General features: G+C 34.3%; 2 protein-coding genes and 1 non-coding gene across 4 annotated transcripts; 1 reads left to right on the top strand and 2 right to left on the bottom strand.

Moving 5' to 3' along the window:
• The first annotated feature begins 4,791 nt into the window (after positions 1–4,791).
• Positions 4,792–4,898, top strand: LOC127090202 (small nucleolar RNA R71). The gene has a single exon (XR_007791730.1). It is a non-coding gene; the product is annotated as a small nucleolar RNA R71 (small nucleolar RNA).
• A 5,512-nt stretch (positions 4,899–10,410) lies between these two features.
• On the bottom strand, positions 10,411–15,082 carry LOC127085288 (probable rhamnogalacturonate lyase B). Of its 2 annotated transcripts, XM_051025815.1 has the most exons (16): positions 14,668–15,082; positions 14,099–14,200; positions 13,937–13,965; positions 13,683–13,804; positions 13,489–13,566; positions 13,271–13,390; positions 13,046–13,165; positions 12,812–12,953; positions 12,535–12,732; positions 12,293–12,448; positions 12,084–12,190; positions 11,854–11,944; positions 11,616–11,757; positions 11,353–11,509; positions 11,080–11,196; positions 10,411–10,979 (listed from the first exon to the last, which is right to left on the bottom strand). In XM_051025815.1, the coding sequence occupies exons 2-16, from the start codon at positions 14,166–14,168 to the stop codon at positions 10,601–10,603; spliced, it is 2,028 nt and encodes a 675-aa protein (XP_050881772.1). In that variant the 5' UTR covers positions 14,169–14,200; positions 14,668–15,082; the 3' UTR covers positions 10,411–10,600. The 2 variants fall into 2 exon arrangements, with proteins under 2 accessions (XP_050881772.1, XP_050881773.1); XM_051025816.1 differs by lacking the exons at positions 13,937–13,965; positions 14,099–14,200 and having other exon boundaries at positions 14,668–15,081.
• Positions 15,083–22,988: 7,906 nt separating this feature from the next.
• LOC127086285 (probable rhamnogalacturonate lyase B) lies at positions 22,989–26,747 on the bottom strand. Its single transcript, XM_051027020.1, has 13 exons — positions 26,538–26,747; positions 26,331–26,452; positions 26,012–26,071; positions 25,672–25,911; positions 25,446–25,587; positions 25,002–25,172; positions 24,735–24,893; positions 24,538–24,644; positions 24,358–24,454; positions 23,978–24,276; positions 23,709–23,825; positions 23,509–23,635; positions 22,989–23,412 (listed from the first exon to the last, which is right to left on the bottom strand). The coding sequence occupies exons 1-13, from the start codon at positions 26,577–26,579 to the stop codon at positions 23,152–23,154; spliced, it is 1,944 nt and encodes a 647-aa protein (XP_050882977.1). The 5' UTR covers positions 26,580–26,747; the 3' UTR covers positions 22,989–23,151.
• Between the last annotated feature and the right edge of the window lie 1,141 nt (positions 26,748–27,888).

Here is a 27,888-nt window from a genome sequence, read left to right as displayed (position 1 = left end):
TCTTTAGTTTTTAGGGGTTTTCTTTGAAATATATCTTGTTGTGTTTTGAGAAAAAATCCTGCAGTGTGTTCTGGGTTTTAAAAATCGCTCTGTTATCTCGTGTGTGTCCTCTTTCTGTTAACTTCTAATGATCTTTTTATGATGAATTTCTTAAGTCTAAAAAAAAACTCCCTGCTATTACGCTTTTTTCTCCAGATTATATGGGATTCCACTTTTGTTGATTTGTTACTGTTTTAAGCCATTGTTGAAATGCTTTTTTGGATATTCATGTTAGTCTTCTGGATAAAGTTTTAAACTGAATAATTTATTTAGTTACTTTTCAGTTCCTTAAGCGCTTCTGAAAAGTGCTTTTTAATTAAACTGTTTTTCTCTCTGTAGGTTACAGCTGAATTGACTTGATGGAATGGAAGGTGGCTGCGTGAAGCTTCAAGACATCATGTTTTGAGACGTACCTAAGTCCAAAGGAGGGTTCAACAGTCTATTGATTTTGGTCCTTAGAATGATTCTTGGGAATTCGTTCCTATCTGTTGAAGTTGCAATAACATTTTTATTAAATTAAGATGTAATTAATTATTATATTTTTTTAGGTTAAATGTATATCTTGGATTATTAGATTAAATTTTAACTATGTAATTACCTTTTAAGCATTCAAAAATTTTCTCAATATTTCTAGTTATGCTAATTAATTTAAATCATTTTGAACTTTGTCTTCTTATTTCACTTGACAACCTACTTGGGCCACCATGAACATCCAACCAAAAATTGCTTCTAGCATGTTATCATTTAATCAAAATCCAACTATGACCAGAAATTTAAAATGAGGCATGTCAATGCAATTTTAACTTTTAAAAACAACACACTTTTAACTTAGGTACAAAGAAACCAAATATAGTGACTTAATTTAAAAACCACAAAATTCTAACTTTAACAAAAGAAACCAAATATAGTGATTTAATTTAAAAAACAACACAATTCTAACTTAGGTACAAAAGAAACCAAATATAGTGATTTAATTTAAAAACAACACAATTCTAAATATGGTGCTTTAATTTAAAACCAACACATACATGTCTAAAAAAAATGCGAATTTAATTTAGGAACCTATGAAGGACTTAGAACTTGGCATAAATATTTGGGGTGTGTAAATGGACCCTTGAAACAAAGAGATCTCGTGGGTAAACCACAAATGACTGGACAAAATTGGGGTATGACATTCCTCTTTTGAAAAGGAGTGGTTCGTCCCAATAGAAGTGTCTTATATCTTTAAAGAATTTCTTCTTCTGTTGATAGTTGAGGTCAGGTGGTATGATATCAGCGGCTAGATAGTTCACAAAATCAACGTACCATGGTACTCTGGTAATTTCTGAAACTGTCCCAAGGTTGTCTCTATCAGGTTTAAGGGGGGCGGTATCTATCTTAGCTATCAGTCTGTCATAGGTGAAATCATCATTTATAGGTAAATGGTCTGGCTTTAAATGCTTTAATCTGGAAAGATGGTCAGCAACTACGTTTTCTGTTCCTTTTTTGTCTCTAATATCTAAGTCGAATTCTTGTAGCAAAAGGATCCACCTGAGTAATCTAGGTTTTGCATCCTTTTTGCTTAGAAGGTAACGGATAGTTGCATGGTTTGTGTAGACTATAATCTTAGATCCTACAAGATAAGACCTAAACTTATCGATTGCGAAAACTACCGCTAGGAGTTCCTTCTCTGTTGTTGTATAATTTAATTTAGCGGCATCTAGGGTTCTACTGGCGTAATATATTACATGCAGTTTCTTATCTTTTCTTTTCCCTAAAACAGCTCCTATAGAGAAATCGCTAGCATCACACATTATTTCAAAGGGTTTAGTCCAATCCGGGGTTTGTAGAATGGGTGCTGAAATTAATGCTTATTTTAAACGGTTAAAGGCTTCGATGCATTTTTCTTCAAAAATGAATTCGATGTCTTTCGTCAGAAGGCCGGTCAGGGGTTTTGTTATTTTAGAGAAGTCTTTTATGAAGCGTCGGTAGAAACTGGCGTGTCCAAGGAAACTACGGACTTCTCTAACTGTCTTAGGAGGGTTGAGGTTTTCTATAACTTCTATCTTTGCTTTATCGACCTCAATGCCTCTTTCAGATATTATATGTCCTAACACAATGCCTTCTTTAACCATAAAGTGGCACTTCTCCCAGTTTAACACAAGGTTAACTTCTACGCATCTCTCTAGGATTTTCTCAAGGTTAATAAGGTAGTCTTCAAAGTCTAATCCACACACTGAGAAGTCGTCCATGAATACTTCCATGATTCCGTTGAGATAATCTGCGAAGATTGACATCATACAATGTTGGAAAGTAGCTGGCGCATTACAGAGTCCAAACGGCATTCGTATGTACGCAAACGTTCCGTAAGGACAGGTAAAGGTTATTTTCTCTTGATCCTCGGGGTGTATGGGTATTTGGAAAAATCCAGAATATCCATCAAGATAACAAAAGTAAGAGTGTCTAGCAAGACGCTCAAGCATTTGATCTATGAATGGAAGGGGGAAATGGTATTTCCTAGTTGCCTTATTGAGCTTCCTATAATCTATGCACATACGCCATCCGCCTTCTATGCGTTTAGCTACATGCTTGCCCTTCTCGTTCTGCACGACTGTGATGCCTCCCTTTTTGGGTACCACATGTACAGGACTTACCCACTTACTATCAGAGATCTGATAGATTATACCAGCCTCCAGCAATTTAAGGACTTCCTTCTTCACCACCTCGCTCATTACAGGGTTGATTCGTCTCTGATGTTCTCTGGAAGGTTTTGAATCCTCCTCTAGCGAGATCCTGTGCATACACACAGATGGGCTTATACCTTTTAGATCATAGATGTTGTACCCTAAGGCAGAGGGGTATCTTCTTAAAACATTCAAGAGTCGATTCGTCTCGTCTTGGTTTAAGGTGGCACTAACTATTACTGGACGATTCATTTCTTCATCCAAAAACTCATATCTTAGGTTCTTGGGTAGTTCCTTAAGTTCTTGAGCTAGTTTTTGAGGATTTGGCGAAGGGTCTGGAGTAAGATCCAGACATTTGTTAGTGTGAGGTTCCCTTTCCTCTAGCTCGTCATCCTTTTCATTCGGGTTTGAAAATGGTCCAATCTTAGGTTCTCCTTGATCAAATTCTCTTATGCACTCATCTATGATATCGATCGCATAACGTGCGTCTCCTAGAATTGGTGCCATCATGAATTTTGAAAGAATGAACTCGATCTTTTCATCCCCTACTTCGAAGGTTAATTTCCCTCTTTTGACATCTATTATAGCTCCGGCTGTTGATAAGAATGGTCTACCTAAAAGGATAGGGATACTTAACTGGGATATAAAGTTGACCAATCCTAACTGGGATGTCTTCTAAAATGCCTACAGGATACTTAACAGACCTATCGGCTAATTGGAGGGACATCTTAGTTGGTTGTAATTCTCCTAAGTTTAACCTTTTACATACAGCTAAGGGCATTAAACTCACACTAGCGCCTAAGTCTAGGAAAGCTTTGTCGATCACATGACTCCCTAAAATGCAAGGTATAGAAAAACTACCAGGGTATTTCTCCTTCTTAGCGAGTTTATCCTCGGAAATAAAGTTGCATTCCAAGGGTTTTGGATCGTCAAGCCTACGCTTGTTGGTAAGATGTCTTTGAGAAATTTGGCGTAAGACGGAATTTGGGTGATGGCTTCGGTAAAAGGAATCTCTACATGAAGCTTCTCTATTACTTTTATAAATTTTTGGTATTGGTTATTGACTTTGGTTTGTTTAAGTCTTTGCGGATATGGGATTGGTGGTTTGTACGGGGGTGGTGGTTTGTAAGTTTTATCCTTGGCTTCTCCTTCTTGGTCGGTTTGTTTCTCGGGTTCTACCGGTTCCTCTTCTTGGTTGGTAGGTATATTTTCTTTAGAAGTTTTGGACTCGCTCATCGCTGGGTTATGAGGCCCTTCGTAAGCGGTCCCACTTCGTAACGAGATAGCGTTAGCTTGCCCTCGAGGGTTTGGTTGAGGTTGTCCAGGAAATTGGCCTCCAGGTGTAGTTTGTGGGGCTTGGTTTTGTGCTACCTGTGAGATCTGGGTTTCAAGCATCTTGTTGTGAGTGATTATTTGATCAACCTTGGTTCCTAATTGCATTATGAGTTCGTTTACGTGAATGTTCTGGTTTAGGAATTCTTTATTTTGCTGAGTCTGGCCCAATATAAAGCTCTCCATGATCTTCTCAAGGTTAGACTTCTGGGGCACAACTTGCATAGGTTGGTTTGGTTTTTGAGCTTGATAACCTTGCGGTCTATGAGGTGCATGATTTTGGATAGGGTTCTGGTTTTTATAGGAAAAATTCGGATGATTCTTCCATCCAGGGTTGTAAGTGTTTGAAAATGGGTTACCGTGGGCGTAATTCACTTGGTCGGTGTTCAGGTCGTTCAAAAGGTTACACTCCACTGATTCGTGTCCTTTAGATCCACAGAGTTTGCACTCTGTGTGGACTACCGCTGCGGTGTTAGTGTTTGTAGACATATGTTCGATCCTAAGGGCTAAAGCGTCCATTTTCGCCTGCATCATGTCTAGAGAGCTTACCTCATGTATTCCACCTTGGGTCTCCTTTTTCTCTATTGATGCTCGTTCAGTTCCCCATTGGTAATGGTTTTGGGCCATATCCTCAATTAGGTCACAAGCTTCAGGATAAGGTTTGTTCATCAGAGCGTCACCTGCGGCAACGTCGACGCTCATCTTGGTGTTATAATGGAGTCCATTGTAGAAGGTATGAACGATAAGCCATTGTTCTAGGCCATGGTGTGGACAGACTCTTAATAGCTCTTTATATCTCTCCCAAGCTTCGAAAAGCGATTTTCCATGATTTTGAGTAAATCTAGTTATTTGGTTTCGGAGAACAACAGTCTTACTAGGGGGGAAATATCTAGCAAGGAATACTCTCCTAAGGTCTTCCCAAGTAGTTATTGAGTTAGCTGGAAGTGAATCTAACCATGAACGTGCTCTATCCCTGAGGGAGAAAGGAAATAATCTTAAACGGATCACATCGGGTGAAGTGCCGTTAGATTTAAAGGTGTCGGCTAGTTGGATAAAAACTTTTAAATGTTGATTTGGGTTCTCAGTAGCGAGACCCGCGTATTGGTTCTATTGCACTAATTGCAACAAAGACGGTTTTAGTTCAAAATTGTTAGCAGGAATAAGGGGGTTTACTATACTCGAACTAGGTTCCTCGTCAGAGGGTTGGGCAAATTCCTTAAGAGGTCTCTGGTCACGATTCTCGGCCATAACTTTCTTAATTCGGATGAGTAAGAGGCGTGTACGAGTGTAACGTTCGGGTTCCGCTAAAGGATTTACTAAATTTCCGGTACTACGGGTTCTTTGCATTTCCCGGCTAATAATGCCTTAGTCTAAACGGTGTAACAACAGGGTACGAAATTTGACGAAGTTGGTCCCCGGCAACGGCGCCAAAAACTTGATCGTGTGAATTCGCAAGTGCACGAATTGCGTCAAAGTAATATAAAATGATATCGATCTCACAGAGACCAAATCGTCAATCTATCGATTACTATCGTTACGGTGTTTATCTAAGGTGGTATAAAAGAGATTTTTGGTTTGCAAAACAACGGTGAATAATAAATGCAGGTAAAGACAGGGTGAATGTATTTCACGTCACTTAAGTGATGTTTCGATTGTCTAAATAGAACTACTTATGAGGCAATATTTTCTACTCTTGAAAAGAATCCATTTAACATGAACTGTCGCTTTCGCGTATTCAGAACCGAGTTTACCCTTAAATTAAGGCCTTTTATTGTCACTTATAAAAGGTGCGCATAACGCTAAAGTAGTAAACTTATTTTTAAGAAATAAGACTCATAAACTTAGTTGAAAAGTGATTTTGATTTGGAAAGTTTTACCCGAGGAGTTTCCTAATTTTAGATCTATCAACGTGTCCAAAAATAGTTTCAAAAATAGTTTTTCCTTAAAGTGATAAAAATTCCTAGTTAACTAAGCCAGGGTGCTTTCGCACTCCTTGAATAATTAAAACTAACCAAGTTTGTTTTAGAAAACTCAAGTTAAAAATCAAAACAGCCTTTAAAGTATTTCTACAGATTCAATATGTGAAACATTACTTTAACCGCGATCCTTACATTCTAACCTTTAAAAGATTTAGCCAAACATGGTAACACAAACAAACACAACGGTATTGATCATGATGAAAAGTTTGTTTTAGAATGTGAGGCGTAAAGAGCGAGTAAAGTGCGTAAAATAAAGTAAAGTGAGTGCGGAAAATAAATAAAGTAAAGCGAGTGCGGAAAGTAAATAAAGTAAAGTGGGTGCGGAAAATAAATAAAGTAAAGCGAGTGCGGAAAATAAATAAAGTAAAGCGAGTGCGGAAAGTAAATAAAGTAGAGTGAGTGCGGAAAATAAATAAAGTAAAGCGAAACGGAAAATAAATAAAAACACGATAAAATAAGAACCTACTCTAAACGGAGGGCTTTAAATCTGGTACAAAAATAAACCTCCAACTCCTGAAGATAAAGACGACAGCAACTCGAAGTGACCCAACTCAATCTTACTAAGGTGCGATAACCCCCTGATGTGACGGATTACCGCTTTTACAAATGATAAATATAGGCTTAGTGTTGTAAACTAAGTTGGATGATTAGAAAATGAAATGGAACGAACTATTTATAGAGGATTTCAGCAGCTTGCAAAGACCATGGTGCCCTCCAACTTCTCATTAGTGGGAACGTGATTTCCAAAGGTGGCGCCCGCCATCCCCTCATGGTGCCCTCCATGTGTGTAAATGGTAAAGATCATGGGAACATGGCGGTTACCTCCTGGTTGAGGGCTGATGAGTCATGGCTTCCCCTATAGCGGCCGCCATGTGCAACGCCATGTGTACAATATTCGCCAAAACCCCCTAATTTTAGGTCTTTTTGCTTCGTTTCATCTAAAAGGGTCCGAAAGAGCTAAATATCTGAAAACAACATAAAAGAGAGCATAATACAAACAAAATGATAATAAAGTCCTAATAAACATGTGAAGTCCGAGTCAAAAACACGGTGTAATTCAGTGTGATAAAAAACCCTCAATGAAGAACATGGTGAAATTTGCAAATGACAACACTCTAGCAACTGAAGGTGTTGGTGATGTTTTGATTATGAGGAAAGATGACAAGAGGTCGATAATTTCAAATGTGTTATACATACCAAACATGAAGAGTAATTTGCTCAACATAGGGTAGTTGGTCAAAAAGAAATACAAGGTATCGATCAAAGACAAGATGATGAGAGTTCTCGACTCAAATGGAATGTTGATCTTGAAGGCTCCAATGTATCAAAATAAAACCTTCAAGATTGAACTAAATGTGATGGAGCATAAGTGCCTTGCAACAGCAGCCAACAGAGATGAATGGATATGGCATTACAGACTTGGCCATCTCAATTTCAAAGACATCAGAGATTTGAAGATAAGAAATATGGTTTCAGGATTACCAGAAATCGACATTCCAAACGAAGTCTGTGAAGAATGTGTGCAAGCGAAGCATCATAAGAACAACTTCAGTAAGGATGCAGGAAGCAGGTCGAAGGCAATTCTTGAAGTCATATACTCTGATGTATGTGGCCCTCTCCAGGTGGATTCGATTGGAGGTAACAAATACTTCGTTACATTCATAAATGATTTCAGTCGAAAACCGTGGTCTTACCTGATCCAGAAGAAAAGTGAAGTGATCGAGGTATTTGCCAAGTTTAAATCAGAGCGGTCGAAAGATAAATATTTTTAGAACTGATGGTGGTGGAGAATATGTGTCGAAAGACTTCGATGCATTATGTGTGGAAGAAGGGATTGTGCATGAGGTGGTGCCACCCTACACTCCACAGCAGAATGGAGTCGCAGAAAGGAAGAATAGAAACATTATGAATATGGTTAAAAGTATGTTGAAAGACAAGCATCTACCCAAAGAATTACGGGGAGAAGCTGTGTCGATTGCGACATATATCCTGAACAGATGTCCGACGAAGAAGCTAGAAGGAATCACGCCAGAAGAATGTTGGTCTGGTGTCAAGCCTAGCTTGAGTCATCTGAGGGTGTTTGGATCTATAGCACATAGACGTGTGCCAGATCAGTTGAGAAGAAAACTTGATGACAAGTCGAGTCAGATGATCTTGATAGGATATCATTCGACTGGAGGATACAAGTTATTCGACCCAGAGAATAAGCAACTAGTGATCAGCAGAGACGTGATCATAGATGAGCTTAAGGAGTGGGATTGGACTGAGAATGTCAAGAAATATTCAATGAGAATCTTTTGTGATGAACTAGCTACTGAAGTCGAAAGAGAAGTTCGACAGGAATAAGTCAGAGGTGAAGCAAGTACAAGCAGACCTCAAAGAACAAGACACATGCCTGCAAGGTTGCAAGAATGTGTGATTACATTAGATGATAATGTAAATGAAGAAGGTGAGCTGATATATTATGCTTTCTACGCAGATGTCAAACCTGTCAAGGCAACTGAGGCATTGAAAGATTCGAAGTGGATGAAAGCAATGGATGAAAAGCTGAAGTTAATCGAAGTCAACAACACTTGGTCACTTGTTGAATTAACCCAAGACAAGAAGACAATCAATGTGAAGTGGGTATACAAGATGAAGTTGAATCCCAGAGGAGAAGTAACTCGACACAAGGCGAGGCTTGTGGCAAAAGGATTTCTTTAAAAAGAAGGAATCGACTTTGATGAAGTTTTTGCATCTGTTGCTAGGATCGAAACAATCAGATTGATTGTTGGTCTAGCAAACATGAACAACTGGTAAATGTGTCAGAAGGATTTGAAATATGCATTCCTTAATGGCCCCTTAGAAGAAGAAGTTTATGTTGCACAACCAGCTGGGTTTGTGAAACATGGCGAAGAAAGAAAGGTGTACAGGCTGCATAAAGCCCTGTACAGACTTAAACAAGCTCCAAGAGTTTGGAACAAGAAGATAGATGACTTTCTAAGGGAGAAGGAATTTGTGAAGTGAACAAGTGAACATGGAGTATACGTAAGAAGAAGCATGAATGAATTGCTTATGCTATGTCTCTATGTCGATGACTTGTTGATAACAGGTAGCTGTAAGAAAAAGATCGAAGACTTCAAAAGTGACAAGGAATTCGAAATGTCAGATTTGGGTGACATTTCATATTTCCTTGACATCGAATTCTACAAGAGTGGTAGAGGTTTGATGATGCATCAAAGAAGGTATGCATGTCAAAGTGTTCAGAAAACTAAGAGCTATGATGAATATAGATAGCTTAGACACAATGAATTAGGTGATATGTTGAATTGTAATTCCTTGTGTCGAAGCAGGTTGCTCGACATAGTAAGGAAGTGCCGAACCATCTAGTGTGTTTGAGTTGTGTTAGTGTGTCGAAGTGTCAAAACATGTTCCTTTACACAGGATTTCGACTTATGCCTATTTTAGTAGTTTTAGCTATTTTGGGCATATATAGTTTTGGACTTTGACTTGAGGTCCAAGTTAACCCAAATCTATAAATAGAAGGAGTAACCCTTATTTTGTAACAGAAGTGAATAGAGTATTCATAACATTGTATTCATAGTATTTTGCAGTTGCAAAGTGAATAACAAGTTTTCCACAGTTTGTGGGCAGACAGAAACTCTGCAAAATCTTATTTCTCTTCTCCTTCATCGTTATATACATTCTCTCTTTCTCCATTGTTCCTTTCTTTTCATTGCTATTTGTGTGGGTAATAATAATCTTGTTCATCAAGATTGACTAAAATTCTCCATAGATTTTAGGGGATTTTCAACAACAACATCATTTAAACATAAAATCCTAAACCAAAATCCCAAACCATATTTTTATCCTACATTTACTAAGCATTGCCAAACTCATTATATCACAATTTTACAACTTAGAACTCAAATCAATTTATCTACAAAGGTCATTATCTAGCCAATAATATATTTTTTTTACCGAATAATCATATACTCACAAATTCAAAATCTAAAGTTTACTTTCTTAAAAGGAAATTCTCATATGATAAATTACAATTCATCTATTAGTCCTACACATCATAATTTTTTTTTGATACATCACATTCCAAAACACAGATCCACAATCACACATCCAAGCACTAAATTTCACAAAAGTTATCTCTACCAACACACAACTGTATAAAATAAATCATTAAAAATATATAGCATACAAAAACTAAGGTCGAAGCCCACAATCATTATCATATCCATTGAGTAAAATAAATGTGCTTAAAGAATCTCAACGTTTGAATTAGTTAGTTTAGAGTGAAATTAAAGTCCATTTAAAATAGTATTAGAGAATTGTTAATCTAAACCAATTGTAAATTGTAAAAGAGATCTAAGTCAATTTAACCAAAGACATAAACTCAATATAAATTTAACGAATATAAGAGTAAATTCTTAACTTTAATTATAGTATATACATTTAGTAATAGCAAAATCTGAAGAACTTTTAGAAGGTTTTCTAATTTGATCTATCTTTAATATCAATATGCTACACAATAATTTATTTTTCCATTGTTGAACTTAAATGAAACTATGATATTTTTCAAAAGAATATCTAATTCTAATCATAAAAATGTACTTGAGAGGGTCCTTCTAAACGAATATAATCATACAAAATTCCTACAAAAGGACCATTGCTGGCAGCTTGTGTTAGAAAGATGGTATTGTTTCCATTCACAAGAAGACTGCCTTGAACATCAACATTGTATAACCTGTACATTCCATGAATTCCATGTCTTGCTATAGTATTATCCTTTCCAATAATTTCAGTTCTAAACAAAGGTGGATTTGCATCTGCATTGTTTATGCGAACCTGTAACTCCGCAAAATGAACAGATGCCAGAGCTAGTCGCAATTTGTAGGTACCATTGGTATTCACACGATCGAGATTGAAATTAATTTGCCATGTTGTTCCTTCGTAAGTGTTGTTGTCTTTCTTCCTATAAAAATCAATAGACGGAGTTAAAAGAGACTATTTTAAATTGTTATATTCAACGCGTAACTATATAGATTAATCTTATGAATTGTGAGACTACCAACCTTGTATTCTGAGCAAAATACCAATCTTTTTTGTAATCACTAGTGCCAACATTGTAAACTAGATCTTCTTTTGGATATAATTCAGCATATCTCTCCCATAAACCATATTGCCTATACCTGTAAGTTATATGTTAAGCTCATAAAGTTTTTGCTTCGTTTCGGTCGGTCTAAGATATAACTGAAATCAAACCAACTATAGAAGTGACGTTTTTTTTATTGAATCAGTTCGATTTTGAAAAAAAAATAGGTTGAACAATTTTAGGACTATGGTACCTGTCAGAATGGTTGAGGTAAAGTTTGTTCACGTATAAAGGATTCGGATCGGGAACATAAAACTCGGCGGCCGAGCGATCGGGGATACCTATCTCCCACAATGTAGGGCCATCTCTTGGTGGCTCATAAACAAGCTCACCCACTTTAATTTCACTACCTATGTTACACATTTGTCTCATGTCTCATGTCTCATGGTGAGTTTATAATAACAATATTATATCATTTAGAAACTTTTTTGAATAAACTTCATAAATTATTATTACCTGAGGTTATGTTAATGACTTTGTTATATTGATAATCACCAATGAATCCATTAACCCAAGAATACAGATTATAGTCACCAGGAAGTATGTTAATAATTGAGAAATAGCCTTTATCATCAGTAATAGTCCAGAATTGATAACCCTATTAAAAAATAATAATACATACTAAATATTATTTGAAGTTTTTCGAACAAAATATAAGTAAAATCGGATCAATTATTTTTCTCGTTTGTGTTACCTTGCATTCTCTTTGCCATGAGCCAACATCTCCCGGGTGTGCTAATCCCAGGTAAGCGCCTTTGACAGGAACAAATGTATCACTGATAAACCTATTCACCGTTCCTTACTATCGGTCAGTCGTGGTATTTATAGATGAAACTAGTTAGGTATATCAAATTCTTGACATTATTGACATGATTTTAACCATTGGTATATTTTAGTGATAGTCCTTAGCTATATGATACATACCTATCTCGAACAAGCAATCTACCTTCAACTTTACCTCTTTGATCAGATGAGAGAAAGTCCTTTGAAGCAGGAAATGTATAGGGCCACCTTTCGACTTCATTCACCATCTACAATATTTTATAAATTTTTTTAATAAAACCCTTAAATCACGGCCACAAATATCAACCACGACACTGATACATCGACGTTAACAATAATTTCGGTATAACCTGGTGTTTGGCATCCTCCCAGAGATTGATTGGGCTAAAACCATCAGAGTTGGAGTTAAGATATATAAATATAGGCCCAAAAACTTTCTTCCATGCCTCGTTTACTCCAAATTTCATGATCAAATCTGCTCCTGAATAATGTGTACTATGAAATACCTGATTCATGTGATTTTCCAAATAAATAAGAATTATAGAAAATAATTATTAAAAAAAAATTGATGAAGAAACACTATCTAACTCACAGATAGTGAAGTAGGCCCAACGTGGGAAGCAAGGTATTGCTTTAAGGGTCCAGCAGATCTGAATTCATTGCTAGGAGTAATTATCCAGAATCCAGTTGATTTTGATTCCGATTCCGATTCCGATGACGAATTAATGGAAATCCATCCATGAACTTGGTTTTTTCTACTCTCAATTGAGTACTCATATTTATCATCGACCTGAAATAATTACATCTCTATTTTAACGAGATGTCATAAGTTCAAACATAATTCAAAAAAATTTAAATTCATAAGATACCTCTCCTTTAAACTCCGGTTCCACTGGATTGACAAGACGGACAGCCTCTGGATAAGCTAGAACTTCGCCTCTTTCTGGTAATCGATCATCTGACCGAGGCATAAATCTTTGTCTGTTGTCCGCTATAACCATATAATTGAACCTTTCAAATTTATTAAAAAGACATTACAACAATAAATTTTAAATGCAAGTTATTTTAATTTCTTCAAGATAAAAATAAAAATAAATTCTTACTTATCTTTTCTAGGCTTAAACGCAACCCTAGTATTATCAAGATCAAAAGCTGGCCATTCCTTCAAATGCTCATAAATTGCATATGTATAAAAGCCAGAAGAATCACGAAGCATTATAAACCTACATGTTCATAATCATCATAATGATAATAATTATTAATATTATTTACTTCACAATTTAAATTTTAACTTTAATTAAAAAAATAATAAAGAGATATTGAAGAACCTTTTATCAAAATTGAGTGGTGCAAACTTTCCCTCAAGAGAGAAATTCCATATTCTAGTGAAAGATAACTCTACTTGTTCTTCATTTTCCACTATCACCGTCAAATTATTTGTTTCCATCCTTTAAAAAATTAATCAAATTCAATTTTTTTAAATATAATATTACATTAATTAATTAATATAAATTTATATATAAGACAAAGTCCGTGAATCATATACCTGTCCAATGTTCCCTTTTTCTTTGTTCCTTTTTCAGTTCTTTTTTCCTCATCTTGCTCCCATACAATATCCCAGTACCTACCAAATTAATAATAATAATAATAATAATAATAATAATAATAATAATAATAATAATAATAATAATAATAATAATAATAATAATAATAATAATATTTGAAATTAAATTGGTGTACCCTCTGTCAGATTCTTTATTTTGAACTTCAAGCAAATTATCAATTCCATTATATTGAATTCCAATGATATGTCCTTCTGGATTTGATATATTAACTTGTACTATGCCATTATCAATTATCACCTAATCAGAACCAAAAAAAAATTAAATAATTAAATTAATTAGGAATTGTTCATTGCCCCATACATATTATCCTAAAAAATTTAACAATAAAAAAAAGTTTACGGAGAAGAAGCTATTGCAGAAATATATTACATGTTTTTCTTGAATATCCAATCGCACTCCTGAGATTAAATACTATATTGTTAATTTATTCATATAATATTAATTTTTATAATGTAGATTAAAAAAACATAAAATAATGAAAGGTAAAATACACAATAAATAAATAATAATAATAATATGAAGTTGTGAAACCTGAACTACTGCAACCAAGAATTAAGATGAATTGCAACAGGAAGAACAAGAAAAAATTGTTGAAGTTCATTGTTCTCTGTTCAACCTCAATCTCTTCACTTTCTGCAAAAGCAAAACTGTGTTGTTCTAGGAGGATGAAGTTTGATTTAAGATTAAATTTATAGAAAGTTTTTATTTATTTTGTTATTGCATATTCAATTATTATATTTACGGATTTTATTTGCATTTTTATAGAAAGAAAACATCATAGTCATTATTTTAATTTGATACCTAAGAAAAGTTGATCTTATTCTTTTTTTACTATAAATGTTCATGATTCTTTGCACTCGGTCATATTTTAGCATGTAATACACTTTTCAGAAATTATATAATATAAAATGTTTCTGTAAAAGAAAATATAAAATATGAATTGTTAATTTTATAAAAAATCTAATTGTTAATTAAAAGTACATTTTTTTTTACTATAAATAATTACCAATAATATTATATCACTTTGCCTATTTCTTTTTTAAAAAATTGAAAGTTAAGACAAAGATAATAATAATTTATAATCAGACCCAAAAACATACCTTTAAACCATGAGTGGTTAATTCAATTCTAGAAATGTGATCTTCTTGTTGTTTATTGTAATTTTCTCTAACTCCAGAGATTATTCTCTACAGTTGAATTGAATATATAGTATTTCTGAATTATAAAAAGTATTTGTGATTGGTGATGAAGGTGGTGGAAGTTAGGTGGTTTGAGAAGAGAAGCATGAGGTAGTTAGGAAGAAGGAGAAGCAAGAGTCTTGATGGAAGTTAAACTTAGAAGTGTATTTGGTAATGGAAGGGATGGTTTAAAGGTGGAGTAAAGGTGAGTATTTAGGTAACATGGGCAAAGGAAGAAACAAGAGAGTAAGTAATAACTAAAGTCATGTGAAAGAATGTTTTGAAGAATCTTGTTGAACTGGTAAGAGACCAACCTTGTTACTTTCTTTTTCCATAATCTAATCCTTGTTGGGCTTTTATTTGTGGCTACCACATTGTGATTGCCTGCCACATTTGTTCACATGTCGCTATATGGTTTGGTAGTTACCAATTACCATATCACAAAGTGGGGTTATTAGTGTTCTACTAATTAGTATATTATAGCATTTTACCTTCATCACATTTATTAGAAAAAATACTCTCTTCTTCTCAAAATAAAATTTAATGATTAAATGAGTAAATATGACAACTTTATAAAATTATTGTAGGAGAGGAAAATGGGATCCAATTGAGGAACGATTTCTCATACAAATCTAATGTTTTTGAGCGAACTAAACAATGTCACCTTCGTAAAAAAAACAAGATTACAAGTGTTACAAAATAGAAAATAACTCCTCTCATCCTAATTAGGATTTGCGTTATACAATGATGAGAAACTAATATGCTATTTATAAGAAAATTAACACGTTAAACTAATTGGCTTTTACACACATGTCCATTACACAAGTTAACTTAGAGAACAAGCTAATTTAAATAATTGAGCATAACAAACATGCCCAATTCGACATGCTAACACTCCTAGCATATTTCGACTACAACATGTGAACAGACTTTGACAACATGCTAATGATCTTGTCGGATTGTCAAAGCAAGAAGCTACCCTTCGACCATACTAGAATTCAATCCAATATCTCACAAATCTTCATCTTGGAATAAACTTTATAACATCACGGGAACACATTAGCTTTCTTCATGCAGCTGCATACAGTGGAAAAACTTGCAACTTGGTAATGTCTTGGTGATCATATCAGCAACTTGGTAATGTCTTGGTGATCATATCAGCAACATTATGATTTGTCGAAACCTTCAGCACTTGGACTTTTCCATGCTCGATTACCCCTCTGATGAAATGCAACCTCACATTGATGTGCTTGGTTTGCTCATGATATGCTGAATTTTCGACAGGTGTATAACACTTTGACTATCACATTTAACAGTGATAAGTCGACCTTGAAGTTTCAACTTCTTAGCAAAATCTTCAAGCCACAATGCTTCTTCCACAGCTTTAGTGAGGGCGATATATTCCACTTCAGATGTTGATAAGGCAACAACCTTCTAAAGTGTTGCTTTCCAACTGATTGTTGTGCCAAACATAGTGAACACATATCCAAAAATAGATTTTCTGGAATCCATACAACTTGCATAATTAGAGTTGTCATACCCTTCGATTTCTGCTTTACTATTTTCACCACATGCTCCACCATAAATCAGGACTCTGTTCAGAGACTCATTTATGTACCTTAGAATCCACTTAAATGCTTGCCAATGAGCCTTTCCAGGATTCTCCATGTACCTGCTTACAAGACTTACTGCATATGTTATGTCGGGTCTAGTACAAACCATAACATACATCAAAGAACCTATTATATTAGCATATGGGATGTTATTCATCTTGAATTGAGGGTTTTTCAGAGTCACAATAGGCTTTGAATTTGACATACCAAATTTGTCGAAAATCTTCTGTAGGTATTGAAGGTGTGAAAAACACAAGAAAGGGGGTTTGAATTGGGTTTTACAAGCAAAAGTTTTTTTTTTCAAAAACAAAATACCACAAACAAGTTAATAACAAAGAGATAAAAATACAATGATTTTTATCCTGGTTCTCTTGAACTCAAAGCTAATCCAGTCCACCCGCCAAGGAGATTTTGCCTTATACACAAGGACTTAACCCACTATAATCAACAGATTACAATAAACACAAAGAATAACCTTCTTTGTCTTCTCAAGGATCCAGCTAAACCTTAGTCTCCTTAAGGACTCACAAAGAACAACTTTCTTTGTCTTCTCAAGGATAACCTCCTTAAGGAGATGCTTCTACACAAACAGATTTTACACAAATGAATAACAAATACTTAAAGAACAATGTATACAAAAGATGATAGTTTTTCACAAAGAAAAATAGCTTGTCAAAATACTTGTGCAAATCAACGTTTTCTTCAAGTCTCAAATGCATGCTTATATAGAGAAGCATGTGACAGGTGGAGGGCAAAATGGGGAAAGCTCCTTGAGAGGTTGTCCACTGTTGGATGAGAAAGGAATGATACCACGTACTGTCCTTTCACCCATAAATTCAGTGATAGGTGGGATGAATAGTACAATCATTGCCCACAAAATCAGGTAGTGGAAAGGTTGTTAGATTTGTACTATGTATTATTTGATCATGTTCCCATTTGATCTTATCTTCAAATTTATTGGCTTCTAATAAAAGATGATTGAAGCATGAAGTGAAGAAGTAGAGAGCTAGATTCAGAAACTTCTGAACCTTGACAGCGTCAGTAGTCTGACTTGAGTTCTTCAGTATCTTCATAATCTTCAGAGTCTTCAGAATCCTCAGTCAGAACCTTGATAACTTCAATCGTCTATCTTGAGATCATCAGAGTCTTCAGATACATAACACAACTTCAGAAGCTTGCCATTCTTCAGAAGTTTGGTGATCAGAGTCACGTCCAGAAGCAAGAGCTGAGAGAACATTGCAGCAGCAATATAGAGTCTCCTCATAAGCTTCTGATAGGTGAAATAACACAGAAGTAGAAAGAACATTGCAGCGACAATATTGACGTCTTTCAGAACTTCTAATTGCAGCGCATAAGCGGATTTGAAACGCAAATTTCAGAAACTGATGATGTTGCATATCATATGATCATAATCAGAACTGGTTGTAAATCTATACAATAACAAACCGTTAAGGTACCAAAATTTTTCTCACACAAATACAACATTGTTATCATCAAAACTCAAGGTATAGATGCATAACAAAATCTTGTTCTAACAATCTCCCCCTTTTTGATGATGACAAAACATGTATTTCAATGAACAATTTTGTACAGGGTAATGACATAAGAATACATCTTATAGAAGCACAAAGCTCCCCCTGAGATATATAGTCCTATAAAGATAAACTCAGAATGAAAGAACATTTTCCTGATTTACCTTTTGAAGAGTCAGAATCAATATTTAGTTAGAAACTGGTTTATCTTCATAAGTTAGTTGATGTTATCCAGAGCACTGGTTGATAACATCATCATTTTGATAGGCTTTACTTCAGAATCTTTTACTTTATAAGACCTTTCTTCAGAAACTTCTTTTCCTTGAAGGATAAGGTTTTTTTCAGAACCTTAATTTTTAGAAGTAGTACCTTTAGAACCATTCGGATTCTTGAGAGTTAACCCTGGAAAAACACTTAACAAACTTTTCTCAAAGTATTTGTTAACAAAAACATTTAAACATGTTTGGGTCTTTACTTAGGAAAAGAGATATCAAAATAAACACTTAATTCTTCCCTTTTATAACGTTATGTTTTCTCCCCTTTTGTCATCAATCAAAAAGATAAAAGACAAAAAATAAACAAAGAGAAGTAAAACATTTTTCATTGATTAAAAATGCCAACAGGCAATGCAAAGTACAACTGGTAAACATCAAAACGGAATAACAAAGTACTGAAATGAACTACAAACGAAATGCAGCAAGAAAAACATAAAACAAATACACACACGTGCGAAGATATTAGAGAAAAACTAAGGGTTTGGGGAAGAAGGAGGAGGCGGCGGAACAGTTGGGTAGTCATCCGAAAGATTTAAGGGATCTACCAACGAATCAATACTCTATTCAAGACAGATCTCCATGTAATGTGCTAAAATATCTGGTGGATTGATCTTTGTGAAGATATGATAGTTTTCCACTGGTGTAATACTGCTGTTTATTCTTCCTTGAATGAAGGAGTGCCTTCACTAAATACAGATCTAAGAGGAGATCTAGTCTGAGCTAGTTGCAGTTGTTGAAATTGTTACTGAAGTAGTTGTTGTTGAGCAGCCGTTGAAGATTGTTGTTGTTCAGCCATTGATGATTATTGTTGTTCATCCATTGATTATTGAGGAGGAGGAAGATGATGATAAAGAACAGTTGAAGACAGAGAAGAGATGTTGTTTGGGGTTTGAAAAACTTGAAAGTGTGGGAGAATCGTGCGCGTAGTGTGAAAATGTGAGTGAAGTGGGTTTTAATAGATTTTTTTTGCAATGATGACAAAAAGGAGTGCACAATCATGGGGGGAAGCATAAGCTCATTTATTATCTGAGAGTCGGGAGAAGTAGGAGGAGGTGAGCTTGGTGCAAAAAGAGCCTTGTTGTTCTTATAGGAGAAATTCAGATGATTCCTCCATCCAATATTATGTGTGTTAAAGTAGGGGTTACCATGCGCATGATTGGCCTGGTCGTGGGAAGGCTTAGACAACAATTAACAGTCAGATGTGACGTGTCCTTGGACTCCATAAATCTCACCGAGGGGAGTCACTGCAGCTACGGTATCCGCAGGAATAATGGTTAGATTATCAATTTTCTGTGTGAGGGCATCTACCTTAGCATTCACATGATCTAGGACATTCACTTCATACATACTGCCTTTTTTTGAGACTTTTCAACAGGGGTGCACTCGCTACCCCACTGATACTGATTTTGGGCCATGTTTTCAATAAGTTGATAGGCCTCAGTGAAGGGGTTGTCCATTAGAGCACCTCATGTCGCAACATCAACTGTCATCCTCATGTTATAGAGGAGACCATTATATAAAGCCTAGATAATTAGCCATTTCTATAGGCCATGGTACGTGAAAAGTATCATCATTTCTTTGTAGCTTTCCAAGGCTTCAAAGAGGGATTCTCCTCTAGCTTGTCTAAAAGAAGTGATTTGATTTCTTAAAACTTCTGTTTTAGATTGCGGAAAATATCAGGCTAAGAGTACCTTCTTGAGGCCATTCCAAGTAGTAATAGAATTAGTTGGGAGGGACTGTAGCCAAGTTTTGGCTCTGTCCCAGAGGGAAAAAGGGAAAAGACGTAATCAAATGGCTTCGGGATCAATGTCATTACTCTTTAACGTGTCAACATACTGAAGAAACATAGAGAGATGCAGATTAGTGTCCTCTATAGGGCTTCTGGAGAACTGATTCTGTTGCACAATTTGCAGTAGAGAAGGTTTAAGCTTAAATTTATTGGTTTGAATATTTGGGGGAGAAATGCTCGAATGAGGCTCATCCTGAGATGGGACGACATAATCCTTAAGAGGACGCTCATCATTGTTTGCAGCCATGTGAATGGTGAATTCAGCGTGAAGTTATTCTAATCAACGTCTAATAAGGAGAAAATGCACGATTTTGTCAACCAGTTGTTCTAACTCATCCCCGAATGAGCGGATACTTTGCATACAACAGAGAAAAGGGAAATAAAATATTTAAAAGATTGCCTTAGTCTATTTGATGAAGCAACAAAATCACGATATTGACTATATGGTCCCCGACAATGGCGCCAAAAACTTGATAGGTCTGCAAGTGCACGAAAATGTCGTAGTAATATAAAAAGGTATCGAACCCACAAAGACCAAATATCAACCTATCTTTATCTATCGCTAGTGTGTAAATCTAAGGCATAATAACAATTTTGGATGCAAAAGAACTAAAATAAGCTAATTTAGAAAATCAATTAAGCCAGAGACCGAAATACGACTCTCATCGACCAACAATACTCACAAAGTTGTATCAATTTATAATTAAATTGGGATAGTGTTTTCTCATAAGAAAAAGAAATGATTTAAAGGAATTGTTCGTTTTCGCGCAGCCGAAGTGAGTTTTAGTCTAAAATATTTTCTGCCGCTTTCACATATTCAACGTATTAAAGTGCAAAACTCTATTTTTGAAAATTAATTACTTTTAATTATTCAAAAAATTATTTACGGTATAAAAATATTATCGGCTTTCGCTCGTCTAATACCGGATTTTAAGCGCATAAGCGTCCGCTTTCACGTGTCTGTTTATGTTCTTAAAATCCTTTTGTTAAAAATAATTATTTTTACAAATAAAATAAAATATGCTTTTGCAATGCAAATATTTAAAATCTATTTTTTTTCTAAGTCTGATAAAAGTTCAATTCTTTCGAATCAAAACCAATATCTCTAAATTATACTTTACGAGCACCGTCTTTACGACAACTCTTGTATCCGGGACTCTAAAAAATTAAACTGACATGTTGCAAATAGAACAAATACAATACTAAAAATTAATTCTAAACATGTTAAACATACCTTTTATAATACTAAAATAATGAAGACAGATGCACTTTATAGAAACAAAGTAGTAAAAGCAATAAATGCAAAACTTGGAAATGCAATGACAGTACGTAAAATAATAAGAAAAAATCCAATTCTGGTAATAATTGTTGAATAAAATTCTGGAAATCTGATGCCAGCAAGATTACAATTTGATAGGAAAATTGTAGAATCTTAAACTAAGGTGCACTTATTTCTTAGTGTGAGAAAATAAGGGCTTTAATAAAACTGAATTTTCTGCCTAAAATAAATTCTAGAAAATTTAGATATCAAAATTGAAGTCTAAAGACCTATTTACAGAGTTATAATTCGTATAAGGGTGTCAAAAACGTGCAAAAGGTAGTGGAGAAAGTGGGGGAAAAATCTCTTGTCAAGTCTGAAAACGTGTCACATTTTTCTGAACTACAGAACCATGACGGATGTCATGGCTCTGACGTCTTGGTCTTCGTGCATCGTGGAGGGATGACAGATGTCATCTGGGTGACGACCTACCCATCATCCAGTTGGTGCTGAAATTATTCTGCTTTTGTCTTTTTGTCCTGACGGTCTAGACCTGCCACGTCATGAAGGGCGTCATATCAGTACAAAATTTCCTTTTTCTCCCGTTTTCGCCGTTTCACATCATATCTTCGCATGAACATTCCCGCAACCAAAATACCTTAAACAAATACCAAGTACAAACGTAAAACTATAAAAAGGAAAGGAAAAAGACTCAAAATGACATGTTAATCGAGTCGAAAATGCGATACTTTTTCAAATTATCAAAAATCGTGTCATCTCCCTGTTGAAGTTGAGTATAAAGCTTATTGGACGATAAAAGTCTTCATCCTTAAATCTATAGAAGCTAAAGAGAAAAGGAAACAATAGCTAAACGAACTAGAGGAGTTAAGTCTTAATGCGTATGAGAATGCGAAGTTATACAAAGAAATCACAAAAGGATTAAATGAAAGAGAGCTAGTTCTATAGTTCAACTCAAGATTACAATTTTTTATGGGAAAACTCTTTCATAGGTGGTATAGATTGTTTGAAGTAAATAGAGTAATGTCATTCGAAGTTGTTTAAGTTTAGAACCAAATCACTGTCACGATTACTGTGAATGGTCAAAGATTTAAATTTTAAAATAAAGAATCAAATTCATAAATAGATAAAAATAAATAAATAAATTGTTAGAATTTGGAACCGCAAAATTAGTGAGTAATGGAGAAATTGAGTATGGAGAGTGAGAGAGAGAGAATTGTAATTAGAGAGAGATAGTAATTGAGGGTGAGAATTATCATTAACATTGACAACAATACCTCCAAAGTATTTATATGTTTATAAATGGATTGAGATATAAGAAATCAAGCTAAAATAACATAAAATAGAAAATCTCGTACTTGTAACCGGTTACATTAAACCTGTAGACTTAAAGATGTATCCAGTTGTAGACTTAATCAATAAAATAGATTAAATTGCATTATCTGTCTGTGTCTGCTACAAGAAAGAGAATTTCACAACCAATCGATCTTTTAAATGGTTTTCTATATAGACACGTGATAATTTTTAAATGGTTTTTCTTAAATCAACAAAATATGTCAAAACAAAATTAATATTTACAGACGAGAAAATATACGGTTGATTCAAATATTTGTATATGTATGAAACAACCATATATATGCTCCAAATATAAATAAAAAAATATTTTTTTTTTAAAAATAAACTTTTTTGGTTAGGTATTTTGTGTTTCTATTTTTTCATTACAGTAATTTTGTGTCACATTTTTTCTCCCAAAATAAACACAAACTATTTTTCATTTATAATCTTTAATAATTACCTTACAATACAAGAAATCTTACAATTGAAATAAAACAAAAACTTGTATGCTCTTTCATAAGCACCACTCTTTATTTTCCTATTTCTTTGAATTTAATTTACCATTATAATAAAATAGAAAAGTTTCTCAAATTTTCTTAGTGAAACTAGAATTTGCTGGACCTTCCAAACGAATATAATCATACATAATGGCTTGAAATGGACCATTGCTTCTTGTTTGTGTCAAAAAGATGGTATTGTTATCTCCTTCAACAAGTAAAGAACCTTGTAAGTCAATATTGTAAAGCCAATAAAGTCCATGAATTCCATGTCTAGCAATTGAGTTATCCTTTCCTATCAACCCACTTGAAAATATCGGGCGATTCGCTTTCGGGTCATTAACTCGTACCTAAATTTATAAATAAAGTATTTATCAAACATAAGATAAATTTATAAATCTTGACTACTTAACATTTGTTCGAATATGCGATTTCTGAAATTTCACCTGAAGTTCTGAATATGTAGCTGATGCCAAAGCGATTCGAAGTTTATAGCTTTCTTTTTTGTTCACATTATCAAGATTAAACTTGATTTGCCAAGTGGTTCCTTGATATTTATTATCTTCTTTCTTCCTACAATTGAGGAGGAAAGAATTAAACATAATGTAAAGAAGATAATTAGTTGGTAATGCAAAACTATGTTTACCTAGTAACTTGAGCATAGAACCAATCTTTGGTGTAGTCACTAACACCAATAGTGTAGATCAAATCTTTTTCAGGGTATAGTTCTGCATATCTCTCCCATATCCCATATTGCCTAAACCTGCAAATCACAGGTATCCCTGAAATATCAGACACGTCTTCAATCTGAAGTGTCTGTGCTATATACAAAACAATCATCGGTCGCATGTTTAATATATAGTATTCAACTGACAAATATTTAAATTGAAACACTTAAAGAAAGCGAATCCTAACTTATCAGGATGATCAACATATAATTTGTTGATATATTTCGGATTTGGATCGGGAACATAGAACTCAGCAGCCGATCGATCGGGGACGCCTATTTCCCACAATGTTGGTCCATCTCTTGGTGGCTCATAAACAAGATCGCCAATATCTATGTCACAACCTTCTGTTATGGTAATTACTACATCATACTTATAATCACCAATAAAACCAGGTATCCATGCATAAACATTATAGTCCCCGACACGAATATTGCTGACAGAGAAATAGCCATCATCGTCCGCTTGAGTCCAAAACTGATAATTCTGATAACATTTTGATGTAAATACAAGTTAGCTTATAGTTTTTTTATATGCAATCAATTTCATTTTTCAAAAGTAACCTACTTTGCATTCTCTTTGCCAAGATCCTACATCTCCTGGTGTAGCCAAGCCAACATAAGCATATTTTGCTGATAAATAATCATCATCATCATCAATATACCTATATGTTTTATCAGATCAAAAATCTAATTAGTCGTATTACTTATTTTGATCACGAAACAATTATGACTACTAAGAACGCACCTCTCTTTAACCATTAATCTGCCACAAACGTTACCACGTTCGTCCCATTTTGGAAAATCATCGGATTCGGGAAAATTATAGGGCCAACTTTGAACTTCAACTAACATCTGTAAGTTTTATAATTTGGTTATTTCTTTAGAAAATATAGATACATAATATGTACATATATATAAATTGTTGTGTAAGTAATTTTGAACCTGAAGTTTAGCATCATCCCATAGCTTAATTGGGTCATCATCTTCATTATATGGAGAATTGACATAGATAAAAACGGGACCAAAAACTTTTTTCCATGCTTCATTAGCTTTGAATTTTGGCACTAAATCCTCTCCGCTATAATGCGCACTAAGAAACACCTGATTACATTATTTAGACAAAAAATTATAAAATCAGATTAAAACTGATCTAAACTGCACCACGAATACCTCTAGTATTATCAGATTATGATATGATTGAACACTTACGGCAAGCGTGGTAGGTCCCACGTGAGAAGTTAAGTTTTGTTTGACGGGTCCACCCGATCGAAACTCATTGCTAGGTGTAATGAGCCAGAATCCAACAGCAGGATCCTTGCAAATCCATCCATGAACTTGACTATCTTTGTTGTCACATGAATATTGGTACTTATCATCCACCTAAACATTAGGAAAAACATTCTAGAGTTATATTTTTCTCATTGATGCATGAAATGTAAAATATACAACGCAGTCGTAAATTTTTGGAAGCTTTGCGTAGGTTAACCATAATTGAACCGTGACAAATCAAATATAGACTCTATTTTATCATGATTTAATCGTGAAAAATATTTTATGAAGTCATTTTTAATCACGGTTTAAACGTGTCAAACTTTGGACTCTATACAGTAGGCTGTCTTACACGTCTTCGTAGATACGACTCTGAAAATATACCTCTCCTTTAAGTTCTGGTTCTATAGGATTGACAAGTAGAACTGCTTCTGGATAGGCAAGTGGTTGGCCTCTTGGTGGTACTCTATCATCTGGAAGAGGCATATTCCTTTGTCTATTATCTGCCATTGCCATATAATGGAATCTGTCACCACCATCACCATTCAATTAGTTCCATCAACAACTTCAATATAACTGTTTAAAAGAGCTTATAGAAAAAGGTAAATACTTGTCTTTTCTAAGCTTGAAAGCAATTCTTGTTTCATCAAGATTAAAAGCAGGCCAATCCTCCAAGTGTTCATAAATTCCATAGGAGTAGAAGCCGGAAGAACCGCGAAGCATTATAAACCTTTTATCAATATTTAATGGAACCAACTTGCCCTCTAGGGAGGTATCCCAAGTCCTAGAGAAGGATAACTCAAGTTGATCTTCATTCTCCAATATAACTTTGAATGTGCTTCCCTTTATCCTGTCCTCATTAATCACAATTCAAAAGTGTTACTATAAGTCTACATTTTTAAAATCATGTGAAAGTAATGAAGTTGGCAAGAGAAGATAGAGAGACATACACATCGAATATTCCGGTGGTTCCTGTACTTGTTGGAGAGCTCCAAACAAGATCCCAATACCTAAATCAAAGGTTGCAAAACATATTTTTATTACATAAAAGTTACTTGAATTGTAGAAATGCAGTCTTGGCATGCAAGAAAGGTTAGCGCACATGATTCAAAATTTGTCACAGTTAAATCGTAATTAAATAGGATTTCATAAAATATTTAAATACTCTAATTATTTTGTCATGATTGAACAGTGACTAATTTACACAGGACTTGCAAAAGTTTAAGACGGCTCTACAATTATATGAATGATTTTGTAAAATATTTATACCCTCTATTAGATTCTTCATTCAAGACTTCAAGCAAGTTGTCAATGCCATTATACTCTATTCCAGTGACAATTCCATCAGGATTTGATAAAGTGACTCTTAGTATGCCATTGTCCATCACCACCTACACATGAAATAATGATGTTTTACTTTTACCATAAAAAGTTCATACGGAAGGAAAATAATTATAGAGATAAGATTTTAATTACATGATGATCTTGAAGGATGAGTTGCACCCCTTGTGTAGACATGGTAGTATTTGCGGTTGAATGGTTGAGAATTTATGTTGAATATAATGAGAAGAAAGATAACATGTTTTTTTTTATTTTATATGGTGGTGATGGAAGGTTCTGAGCACAACGTTTGAATAAAACAGTTTGTGTTTATGTGCTATAAATAGTTTAATAGAAATACTATGCAATCTAGCTATAGAAATTGGATAGATAGTATAGTTGAGGAGTTTCCTTGAACTAGAGAAAAAGCATTCTTTAAATCTCTTTACTTAGTCGTCACATTTGTTTGGTGCATATGTTGTGTATTAGATAAAGGCTTCAGAGTCAAGAAACAGTAAATAACTTTTCAAAATTGATTTATAATAAATTTTATTATGATCTCAACCATTAAGTTTCTAAAATGTGTTCTTTTTTACAAAATAGTAATAGACACACACTAATAAAGTATATGGAATGTAATGCTTAAAGTTAAATCAACTGATAGTTACCAATATACCGTCGACAGAAGTACATGGATTGTGAAAGGGTTTTGTTGTGTTCGATTTCAAAATGATTTGTGGTACCAAAGAAGTCTAATACTAATAGCGGCAAAATTTAAAATCATAGAATGTGAATTTTTAATATCACGTTAAAGTTCAAATACTAAGGGTCGGTGGTTTGGATTGAGGAAATGGATGAAATGAAATGAAATAGAGTGGAGTTATATTTCATTATTTGATTTTGCAAAAAATGAATGGAATGGAATGGAGTGCGATGTAACCAATTCCATCCAATACCATTTTTTTAACTCATTTTTCATTCCACCAAATTGGAGTGTATCCAATGGAAGGAAATCAATTAATAACACACTTATAATTTTGTTCTCAAAATTTTCAATTTTATTAACCGTTCATATTCTTCACTCTTCATTTCACGTGACATTTTTTATTCATTCACCGTAACTCTTCTTCTTTCTAGATCGGCTTCTTCTTCTACCTTAATAAGATATGTCATATTTCTTTTTAATTTTTCACCAATTTATATGTATGTTCTATTGATTTATTTTCATGTTAATGAGTATTTCAATTTTTAGAAATTAGGTGTGATACTCTTGTGTGCTTCTTGTAGTTTTTTCATATTGTTGCTTGTTTTTTTCTACCATTACTGTTTATGGATTGTTTTTCTTCATGATTTATAATGCTAGTTAGTACTATATAAATTGGACTTGAAGAGCTATATAATACCTATTACAAAAATTGGATTTGCAACCAAAATTTGATATGTAGTGCTATAAAAATTGAATTTGCACATTTTCGTAGCATACAATAATATACCTACAATAAAAATT

Source organism: Lathyrus oleraceus, chromosome 5 (genome assembly GCF_024323335.1).
Source record: "Lathyrus oleraceus cultivar Zhongwan6 chromosome 5, CAAS_Psat_ZW6_1.0, whole genome shotgun sequence".
Lineage (NCBI taxonomy): Eukaryota > Viridiplantae > Streptophyta > Magnoliopsida > Fabales > Fabaceae > Lathyrus > Lathyrus oleraceus.
The sequence above is the reverse complement of the archived record's forward strand: the minus strand, read 5'-3'. Positions and strand labels throughout refer to the sequence as shown.

Bases quoted from the DNA above. Each gene is read 5' to 3' on its own strand.
- LOC127086285 (XM_051027020.1), bottom strand. From the start codon at position 26,579: ATGTCTACACAAGGGGTGCAACTCATCCTTCAAGATCATCAT. The intron at 26,072-26,330 runs GTATAAATATTT...CCTTTGATTTAG, and splicing joins AATGAAGAATCTAATAGAGG to GTATTGGGATCTTGTTTGGA. The intron at 24,645-24,734 runs GTTCAAAATTAC...TAAAACTTACAG, and splicing joins GGGATGATGCTAAACTTCAG to ATGTTAGTTGAAGTTCAAAG.
- LOC127085288 (XM_051025815.1), bottom strand. From the start codon at position 14,168: ATGAACTTCAACAATTTTTTCTTGTTCTTCCTGTTGCAATTCATCTTA. The intron at 13,805-13,936 runs GTAATATATTTC...GGTTCTGATTAG, and splicing joins TGGATATTCAAGAAAAACAT to GTGATAATTGATAATGGCAT. The intron at 10,980-11,079 runs GTTGGTAGTCTC...TGATTTTTATAG, and splicing joins TATTTTGCTCAGAATACAAG to GAAGAAAGACAACAACACTT.